The 10,308-nt window shown below is 63.7% G+C and overlaps 3 protein-coding genes across 3 annotated transcripts; 1 reads left to right on the forward strand and 2 right to left on the reverse strand.

Moving 5' to 3' along the window:
* Positions 1 to 553: 553 nt before the first annotated feature.
* RHTO_08067 (cell cycle inhibitor, Nif1) lies at positions 554 to 4,293 on the forward strand (the record flags this gene model as incomplete). The annotated part of the gene is made up of 7 exons (XM_016421721.1): positions 554 to 1,210; positions 1,267 to 3,421; positions 3,482 to 3,590; positions 3,651 to 3,672; positions 3,732 to 3,866; positions 3,922 to 3,999; positions 4,060 to 4,293. 7 exons carry the CDS (start codon positions 554 to 556, stop codon positions 4,291 to 4,293), a joined length of 3,390 nt encoding a protein of 1,129 aa, XP_016273833.1.
* A 368-nt stretch (positions 4,294 to 4,661) lies between these two features.
* Positions 4,662 to 5,695, reverse strand: RHTO_08068 (Ras-related protein Rab-7A; the record flags this gene model as incomplete). The annotated part of the gene is made up of 5 exons (XM_016421722.1): positions 4,662 to 4,734; positions 4,838 to 5,208; positions 5,391 to 5,517; positions 5,587 to 5,609; positions 5,666 to 5,695. 5 exons carry the CDS (start codon positions 5,693 to 5,695, stop codon positions 4,662 to 4,664), a joined length of 624 nt encoding a protein of 207 aa, XP_016273834.1.
* Positions 5,696 to 6,197: 502 nt separating this feature from the next.
* Positions 6,198 to 9,946, reverse strand: RHTO_08069 (uncharacterized protein; the record flags this gene model as incomplete). Its single annotated transcript, XM_016421723.1, has 5 exons — positions 6,198 to 8,769; positions 8,824 to 9,206; positions 9,296 to 9,373; positions 9,453 to 9,593; positions 9,674 to 9,946. 5 exons carry the CDS (start codon positions 9,944 to 9,946, stop codon positions 6,198 to 6,200), a joined length of 3,447 nt encoding a protein of 1,148 aa, XP_016273835.1.
* Positions 9,947 to 10,308: the final 362 nt, after the last annotated feature.

Below are 10,308 nucleotides of genomic sequence, written 5' to 3' on the forward strand. Positions count from 1 at the left end.
CCTCACGCCTCCCTGTGACGCTTAATGCTTCGTGACGACGGTTCAGCCGGGTACAGCTTGCCCCTGCGCTCACACCGTTGCTGCCCATGACCGGCTCCGCTCGCGAAGCTGGTTGCACCGGGAAAGGCGCGCTGACGGCCTGAGAAGGCTCTCCCCTTCCTCCTCCTCGCTCTCTTCGCTGGTCTCGCCGTCTACACATACCTAACGCGTACTCTGCAACACGCAAACACATCACCTGCCTGTCTACAGCGAGAGGAAGGAAGCACACCCTCGCACGCGACCTCTTCGCGACTGTTGGCGCTTTTGTGTTCCGAGAAGGACAACAGCTTGTTCTTCTCCTCGCCCTCTCACTCGGCTGAACGCTCGCTGCTTCCACTCGCTGCTCAGAGCGCGCAGAGACGCGCTGCCTGGGCTTTGTACGCCGGCGAACGGACGCACAGACGACGCTCGCGCCCTCGTCGTCCGTTTCATCAGGACAGCAACACCGTCGCCTCGACTCGCGCGGCTCAGGAGGGGGGTAGCCGACTAGTCAGGAGACGCACACTCGCACGGGATGGCCACGCAGGCGGATCGGGCTGGCTCAGCGGCTTCCATCGCTCCCCTACCCCACTTCCCAGCAATCTCTTCGATCCGGCCTCTCCGACCGCCCCAGTCTGCGACACAGCCTGCTCCTTTACGAGCCAAGCGGATGGAAGAACGGGGAGGAATGGGACGGGACGAGTTGCTTGAAGCGGTTCTTGAGAATCGGAGGAAACACGGCTGTTTGAGGGAGGTGCAGGCTCCGTACGCGGGTCAGGCGGCGCAAGGAGATGCAGAAGATGTACGAGGGTACACTGAGGACCAGCAGGGAAACGAAGGAGTCGTCGGGACTTGGAGAGAGGACGACCAACCCGCCGAGATCCTTCGCGACAACGCCCAACCCTCCAGCTCCTCGCCCACGCTCGTCCCCTCCGGCGCAGTTAACCTAACCCGCATGACCTCAACCCGTCGATACATGGCCGAACTCGAACCAGACGAGCAGGACGAGGCGGATCACCGGTCGACCTGGCATTCGGCTTGGGGGAGTGAGGCGCGCGATTCGGTGGCGAGTCTTGAGCCGATGAAGCGGAGACCTGACGCGATGGGTGTCAAGGGGAGGCTGTTGGGCGAGGGGAGGAGGGAGAGCAGCATGACGGTTGCCAGCGTCGATGGGGACCCTTTCTCGTTCTCGGTGCGTCTGCTTTCGTTCTCCTGGACTGTGATCTCGCTGACACTGCCACTCTTCAGGCATACACCGGCATTCCTTCACCTCGAGACGGCGCCTTCACACAGCGCGCCTCTGCGTCCATCCCCTCTACTTCCACGAGCTCCCGTTCTTCCCGCTCACATCCACCTCCCACTCTCTCGCCTTCGCCTCCGACGCCCGACTCTCCTGCAACGCCAATCGTGCGGATAGGCCCGCCTTCACCGACCACGGAGGCATTCCTGCAGAACCCGCACGATTCGGCGATGTGGTCGGAAGTTCTTCCTCCCAGCGAGCCTATACGACCAGCACCCGTCGCTGAAGCGTCAAAGCCTATTCTCGAGCCGTCACTCAGCTCGAGTCAAGGGCGTATTCGCTCACAAACCTTCTCTTCGACGCCCAAAAACTTCTCCCGCCCGTTCGTTCCGCCCACCCCAGCGAGTCCTTCCTACGCACAACCGTCCTCTCCACGCCGCCTAGACCCGATCGACGCGCACATCTCCGCTCGTCGACCCTCCTCTCCTTCACGAACAGACACGCTCGACTCGGCTCATCCCTCTCCGATCGACCGTTCTTCTTCGCTCGGCCACGCCTCGTCCGTCGCTGCCTCTCTCGAGCGGTTCTCGTCCATCGGTCACTCAAGTCAGACGAGTCATGGGACGTATGCGATGATTTGGGTCGATGAGGGAAAGAGAGCGAGGGGGTTGGAGGAGGAGGCCAGGAGGGCGATTGCGCTTGCGAGGGGGAAGAGTCTGCGAGATGTGGCGGACCGACGGTACGAGGAGAACGAATCTGTGCTTGGGATGGAGGAGTTGCGGACCGACGTCGGCGAAGATGCATATGGCGGAGAAGAGATGGAGAAGCCGGTTGGGCCTGTTTCGACGGGTGCGGTGGCTTCAGGCACGGTGGCGGAGTCGAAGCTTTCCCCGCCCCCTCCTCCCTCAGCATACTCGGTCTCGGAGTACGACGACTCGGCTGCTCAATCCGCCGTCTACTCCGCCGACGAATACCTCGAGCCGCCTTCGCCTTTTACCGGCTCGCGACCACCTCCTTCGCCTCCCGTCCCTCCCGCCTTCCAGCTCTCACCCTCGTCGCCACTCGACCCGCATGGCTTCGCTCGCTCGCCCTTCTCGCCTTCTTCCTCCTCACTTCCGCCCTCTTCTCCTTCTCAGCTATCGTCCGCGCCGTCTTCCGCAGCGCCTCGACGACGCAATGTCCTGCGCAAACCTCGTCCGCCACACTCGTCGACCGAGTCAGCCGCGATGGCGCGCTCGGTCTCGGACACCTCCTCCGGACCGTCCGAATCGTCGCGAACCGGCCGGGGGGAGAAGAAGCCTGGTGTGTGGTCGAGGATCCGGTCGAAGTCCAAGAGTCGCACCCGCGAGACGTCGGATCAAGGTCTGTGGGCCGCCGAACGACCGCCTCTTCCCTCTCACCCAACTTCAGCGACTGCTCCGCCGACGCTTCTCTCGCAGTCTCTTCCGCCCTCTTCAGCACCTCCAGCATTCGGCTCACGGTACAATCCTTCGCCGACTCCGACTTCCGCCTCGGTTCCAACAATGCCTCACTCCGCCTCCCTCTCGCCGTCCTCGCACTTATCCCCTCTCCCGCCTCACTCGCCCGCGCCGTTATCCGCGCCGCTCTCGCAAGCCGAATTTGCGCGACTAGCGGCTTCGCGTCCTGCTTTCGCCCGCGGAAGGTCAGATCTCTCGTCTCGCAGTGGGGGAGCCGGTGTACTCAAGAACGTCCAAGGAGCGCGGATCGTCCAGCCGAGGATGGTGACGGGCGAAGTCGGTGCGCGGGGTGTGATCGTCCGGCATGGACTTGCGAACGGCGGAAGTGTCGGCAACGATGATGTCGAGCGTCTGAGCGAGATGATGGGGCGGTCAATGAGTGACCAGGGACACTACCAGCATCTGAAGCAGCAGCCGTCCATTCAGTCGCTCTACTCGGACAACTACTCCTTCTACTCCCTCCCGCCTTCACACGACGCCTCGCCCACTACTCCAACCGGTCCGATCTCCTCACCGTTGTCGGCGCTCGTCCAGCAACACTCGCGAGGCGTCTCGACGCAGTCGTCGTTGTCGACGTTGCAGAAGCTTGACTTGGCGACGAAGGGGAAGAGACCGAGCATTGTTGGGCGGACGCCGAGCGGGAAGGAGGTCAGGAGGGAGCCGGTGACGCCCGACGACTTCTTGCGTAAGTCGCCGCCCATTCTCCCTTCCTTGCGTTGCTTGCTGACTGAGAGAGTGGTCGCAGAACTCGGCATCGACTTGCACGAGCAGGGCGAGCTTGAGCGGGCGGCGTGGTCTTTCGAGCAGAGCGCGAAGAAGGACGGCGGATGCGGAGCAGGGATGCTCATGTACGGGTGCGTAGGATCCTCCGCCGCAGCAAATCAGCCCGACCTGACTAAGTTTCCGCTTCGTAGCCTCACGCTCCGCCACGGCTGGGTACGCAACCGATTCCGTCCCCCCCTCCACGGCGCTTTGCTGACGTCTGTCGTACGTAGGGCTGCCAAGTCAACGCCCCGCTCGGCTTCCGCTACATCCAGTCAGCCGCTGAGTCAGTGGTCCACGACCTTGACCGCGTCGTTTTCGGCGGGCGGAGCTTGTCCGAGGCTGAAGCGAACACCAAGGCTGCCAGGGTACGCTCTACCATTGCCGCATCCGACGAGCGAAGCTGACGAGCCTCTTCCGCAGAACGAGCTCGTGTTGGCGCTGTACGAGATGGGCCAGAGTTACCGCTTCGGACTCGGCGTCGAGAAGAACAAGAAGATGGTCCGCTTCCTCTCGTCTTCCCCTCTCTTTCTTCCGGCTGACTCAAGTCGGTCTGCGCAGGCCGTCTCCTACTTCAAGCTCGCCGCCGACCTCGGCGACATCGACGCGCAACAAGACGTCGCCTTCTGTTTCTCCAACGGCAAAGGCTGCGAGAAGGACAAGAAGCTCGCGGCGCATTACTACCGGCTTGCGATCGCACAGGGTGCGAGCGACTTTGGGCTGAGTTGGGTGTACAAGGAGAAGTATCTGGAGGGCGAGGGGGAGAAGAAGGGCAAGAAGGGGAAGGGGAAGTGAGGCGCGAAGGAGTGGTGACAGACACTCGTTCACGGATGTTCTTCGTCATCCGTTGTTCAGCTCTATGTGTGTAGCCTGCACGACTAGCCTATCTTGCGTGTTGCTATCGAAGTCTGCATTCGTCTTATTCACTCGCTCTGGCCGACTCCCTCTCGCCACTGCGATGGCTCGAAAGGCGCAGCGGATATTACATAGCAGACGACATGGTGGAACAGGCTCCAAAGGCGCGAATCAGAAAGGCATGCGAGCTAGAGGATGGGTGAGGCGAAGTGGCGAAACTAGGGGATGAGGCGCTGCAACGGAGACAGAATGCGAGCGGTAGTGTGACAAGTGAGGACGAGAGGCGAGGGAAGGGAGGAGGCGCGGGATCAGCAGCTGCAGCCGTACTTGGCGTCGGCGTCGTGGGCGTTGATCCGGATGGGGTCGGGGTAGTCGTCGAGCCTGCGAGATAGACAGCGTCAATCGAGCTCTCGAACAACCGTGCACCTCTTCACGCTAGTCGCAATGGCCAGCACGAGCCAAGGACAGCAGCTCGAGGACTCACACGTCCGCATTGCCCTCCTGCTCGAGCGCATTCCTGCACGCCGCCTGGAACGCCTGCTCGACATTCGTCGCATCCTTGGCCGACGTCTCAAAGTACGGAATCTTTCCCTTGGATTCACACCAAGTCATCGCGCGTTTCTGCGAGACCATGCGCTTCGAGGGATCCATGTCGACCTTGTTGCCGATCACGATGAAGGGGAAGTTCTCCGGGTCGCGAGGGGAGGCTTGGATGAGGAACTCGTCGCGCCAGCTGTCGAGCGTCTCGAAAGACTTGGACGAGTTGACGTCGTAGACGAGGACGCAGCAGTCGGCTCCTCGGTAGAAGGCGACGCCGAGCGACTGGAAACGCTCCTGGCCGGCCGTGTCCCAGAGCTGGTCACGGAATCACAGAAGCGAGGAAATCGGGCGTCAAGGGTGCGGTGAAAGGAGAGCAGGAGGAAGAGGAGGCGGGAGGCGGTGGGTCGGCATGGGCAGAACGAGGGCAGGCGAGTCGCGACGGTCAGCACTCGTTCACCACCACTCAAAGACCATTCTGAACACGCTGCTGAACGCACCTGCATCGTGACGAGCCTATCGTCGACCACAACCTCCTTGGTGAGGAAGTCGGCGCCGATCGTCGCCTTGTACTGGTTGCTAAACCGCTTGTTGACATACTGGTTCATGAGAGACGTCTTTCCGACTCTGCAGATCCAGCCGGCATGTCAGCTCGAGGGGGACGAGGTCCGGGAGGAGCGAAGGGGAGAGACGAACCCAGAGTCTCCCAAGATGATGACCTGTGCCAGTACGCACGGTCAGCCAGCTTCTAGACTACGGATGCCACTGTGCGCACCTTGAGCAGGACCTTGCGCCGCGAAGCCATCGTGAGGAGGTGTGTGGGGGCGGGTGCGTCGGTGAGATGGGACGGGCGGGCAAGCGGCGAGCGCGTGCAGTCTGTGCAGCTGTGTGCGAATGTAGCAGTCCCAAGCAGCAGCAGTCCAGGCGCCGTCGAGTGGTGTGAGAGAGCAAAGGCGGACCCTTCGTCACCGCGTGAGGCGAAGTCGCCAGTCGCTCACTAGTCACAGCTCGCTGGGATTCGGCAACAAGCTGGCTGTAACCCTCACAGTATGGCTGATTTACTGGCCACTCGACCGATTTACCCGAGGACGAGTCTCGCGAGCGGGAGGCGAGGTAAATCACAACAGTTGCACTTGGGATCTTCGTCGTCGAGATTTGACGGTACTGAACAGTTGCGAGGGCAGTTCAACAAGAAGAGAGGGGCGTAGAGAGCACCGCAAAGAGTGGGGAGAGGGGAAAGAACGAAAGAGGAGAGAGGGACGAGTGAGTGGAGTGGTGACAGTATGAACGGGGCAACGGAGCCGATTTCACGACGCCATGGCGTGTGTGACTGTGCGACGAGATGTCAAGTATGCGGCGACGGCTTGCTGCGAGTCGGTTCCGGCGGCGAGGTCGTCGGCCCACATCGCCTTGTCGAGGTTGGCCGACACGCCGACCTCGAGCTCGAGGCCCGACAGTCCGCTGAGGTCGCGCATCGGGGTGCCGGGGAGGGGGGTGATGCCGGAGACGACGGCGGCGGCGAAGAAGGGATACTCGGCGGCGAGCGAGGCGGAGGGCGCAACAGAGCAAGCAGGCTCATCGAACGGCGCCGAGGTCGGCATGGCGGACGACGCGGCGGTCGAAGGAGTCGTCGAGAGCGAGTCGGCGGCTGATGCAGGCGTCCAGAGATCGTCAACGGGCGTGGGCGCGTCGAGGTCCTGGTCGACCGCAACGAGCATGTCAAAGTCGAACCCGATGCCGGCTCCTCCAGCATAGCCCGCTTGACGCCCGGCCGCGACGTCCTCCGCCTCGTCATCGACGTCGCAAACTGGGCTGCCGACGAAGAGCTGAGTGTCGTCCTTGGCGGTCGGCTTGAACGCCTTGCCAGGATCGACCACCGACTGCGCAGCTTGCTGCTGCCTCCTCCGCTCAGCTTCACGCTCACGCGCCTCATAATCGTCGACATCCATCGCCGAGCCGAGCGACCCGCCTGATGAAGTCGGACCGCGCGCATCGAAGGGCGCCTTGCTAGGCGACGACAGCGCCGAAGCCGTGCCGTTCGAGCCGAGAGCCGCTTCGAGTGCGGCGCCAAAGTTGCTCGCGGTTGCTGCGTGATCTGCCTCGGCATTGGTCGTGCTGGCGGTTTCACCGGCGCGCGGACCTACTGCTGCACGAACGGCGTCGAGGAGCGCAAAGGCGAGGCGGGCGTCGTCCGGTGAGCGAGAAGCGAGCGCTGCGCGAGACGGTGAAGGCTGTGCGGCAGGCTGGACAGGCTGGGCGGACGTAGAGGGAGGTGCGGAAGTCGAGGTCGAGGCTGCCGCCTGGCGGGAGACAAAGTCGTGCGAGTCGTACGACGGCGGCGAGTCTTCGTCGCTCGCGGTGATGGGGACCGTCGAGCTGCGCTTGAGCGGTTCGGAAGGCGAGCCAAAAGGCTTGATCGGGTCACTCGGCGAGACGGAGAGCGCTTCGCGCTTTAGGGTAGCAGGCGATGTTGGTTGTCTCGGTGCGCCCTCGTCGGTGACCTTGTCGTCCTTCGGCTCCTCCTTGACAGCCGCCGTCGAGCCCATCGCAGCCGCCGCCTCTGCCGCGCGCGCCATCTCCCACTTCTTCCGCTGCGGGCCCTTGATCCACTTGACCTTTGGTTTGAGCGGCTTCGCAGCTCCTGCAGTCGTCGAATCGAGTTGGGCTGCCGCTCCGCCCGCCAGCGCACCAGCCAACGCCGGGTCCGCAACTCCGACCACACCAAAGACCTCGCCGAACAACATCCCATCAGGCGGTGTTCCGTCTCCCTCAAGTCCGAGATTGCGTTCCAAGCCCGCCAACACCGGCAGCGGCTCTTCGACAACCATCATCGACGCCTCGCCCTCGTCCATCGAGTCGTCGTCGAAATCGTCCTCCGACATCGAGAGGTCGTCGCAGCTGCTGGCGCTCGAAATGCCCGAATGCCAGCGTCGCCGAATCTTGCGACGAGGTTGGAGGCTCGCGAGCGCTTCGATACCCGAGGGATGTTGGCGCGAGTTGGACGCGGGTCCGCCTCGTCGACGCGCTGCAGATCCGCTCGTCGCGTAGGCGTACTGCGAGATCGGCGTCGCGTTGTTACGGTCGACGAGGCCGGCTGCAGAGGAGGTAGGGAGGTCGAGGGCATAGTCGTCGAAGGCTGAACTGGGTCGCTTGTTTCGGCGAGGGCGGGACGAGGCGGCGGTGGGAGTGACAGCTGCGGTCGGGGTCGATGCGAACGAGGCGGGGAGTGAAGCAGACAGGTTGGCGTAGGGATCTGGCTGGCGAGGTGGTCGAGCTGCGGCGCCGGATCGTCGACGAGATGCGGGAGCGGGAGGGGCGGGAGCGGGCGTGGTGACGACGGGAGCGGGCGGGGGCATGTGAGCGAACGTGAGAGGGTTGGCGCGGTCGTAGGCCGAGGTGAGCGAGCTGCGTCGCTTGATGACCGGGACTTCTTCCGCAGGAGCGGGCGCAGGCTGGAGAGGCGCGGTCGGTACCGCAGGCGACACAGACACACCACCCATCAGCATCCGCGATACCGCATCCGCCTCGTCATCCGTCGAGTCCTCCTCCTCTGCACCGGGAACAGGTCCCGCAGTCACCGCAAGTCCAAGACCCGCCGCCTCCCACCCGCTCGCACTCGCAGCCACCGCCGTCCCCGCCCACAATCCAACTTCAACATTCGCATTCTCCCTCCCACGCTTCTCCTTCTTCCCCTTCTTGTCCTTGACGCCGCCCGCGACCGGAACCGTGACGTCTCCATCGACGGGTGCGCGGCGTCCGTCGCGGGTGTAGCCGCGCCGTTTGCGCTTGCAGCCGGCGCATTGGCACGCGTCTTGGCAGACTGGACAGTTGAAGAGTACACCGGCTTCAAAGGCGGCGTTGGGCGTGCAGGCGAGGTAGCTGCCATTCGCGAAGGTCAGCCTCCAACTCGATCCATGAGGACGGCGAACTCACTACTTCTCGACGCAGGTCTTGCACCATACGGTCTTGCACTCGGGTGCATTGACGCACGTCATGCGCGGCCGGTCGGTCTGGCTCTTGTGGTGGTGGCAGACTCGGTTCAAGCCGTCCTTTCCGTTCTTGATCCCCTTGCGGCTGGACGACCGTTCGCCCAGTCCCGGCCGTGGCGTCGATGCACCCGAGCTGGATGGCGCAGGCGAGCCGAATTCGGGGGTTTGCGAGGGCGGGAACGAGCGAGCGGGAGGGTGAGGGTCGGTTGCGAGGGCGATGGCGGCGGGCGACTCGGAGCGGGACGAAGCTTCGGAGGTGGACACTGACGATTCGAGCAGCACGACTGGCGGTGAGGCGCTCGACGACGGGGTCGGCAGAGTCGACTGCTTTGGATTTTGGTTGCGGGGGTGGAGAACGGGGGTCAGCGGTGAGCGAGCGGGACTCGGTGAACGTGTCGAGGCGAGCTGGGACGCACAGCTGCAGACGGATCAGGTTTCGCAGGCCTGAGGACAATCTTGAGCGAGCCCGATCCTGCGCTCGAAGCCTGCGAGAGCTGCGAGTTCAGACACAGTCACGCGAGAAGGGCGGTGAGCGAAAGGGTCGTGGGCTCGGCGAGCAGAGGGCGGACGCACGCTGTTGGACCTGCCATTGCCACCGCTGCGAGTCCCGTAAGCACCCTTGCACGCTGCGGGCGGCTCTGGCGACGGCTGCGACAGCCACGGGAGCGACTTCGTCTCGCCCCGATCCGCCATCGAGTCTGCCCGCCGCGAACTCTGCGTGGACGGGTGCGATCGCACGTCAGCTGGCACCACAGCATCCTTCACGAGCCCCTGGACTGTACAGCGAGACTCACCGAGGCTGTGGGCGCGCCGTCGTGCTTCGGGCGGCCCATTAGCGGCGACGAGCTCGAGGTGTCGTTGTGCGCCCGGCTGCGGTGTGGGTGGTCGGATGCGGGTCTGGCGGGGATGTAGACGCCCTGGAAGGACCTCGAGCGGACTGGCTTGCGCTGAGTCGCGGTGGGAGGTGGCTTTGGCGTCGGCGGTTGGCGGGTCGAGTACGACGACGGCGGGAGCTGGAACGGGAGCGTGTCTGCGTCTGCTGCGTCTGCGTCGGTAGAGCCAGTCATTGGCTGCCCATGACAGCGCAACTCGCAGTCGTCGTCGTCGTTGTTCGTCGAGGTCGAAGCCAGTCTCGCTCGCTCGCTCAACTCGATGGCCGCATACACTCGCCCAGACTCAAACAGCGACATGGTAGATTCGCACAACCTGATCAGAGAAGAACACACACACAGTCCAAGACAACACTCGCGAGAGAGAGAGTAAGAGAGAGAGGGGGAAAGCGCTCCATCCGTCCGCTCCTTCACGCATTCTGCTCCTCGTCGTCGAAATCCTCATCCAGCTCGTCGTCCTCGTCTTCGTCCCCGCCCGCAGGCGTACTCGCAGCGACACTGCTGCCCGTCGCGCAAGTCCCGCCGCCGCCGCCGCCGCC

Source organism: Rhodotorula toruloides (genome assembly GCF_000320785.1).
Source record: "Rhodotorula toruloides NP11 unplaced genomic scaffold Scaffold9, whole genome shotgun sequence".
NCBI lineage: Eukaryota > Fungi > Basidiomycota > Microbotryomycetes > Sporidiobolales > Sporidiobolaceae > Rhodotorula > Rhodotorula toruloides.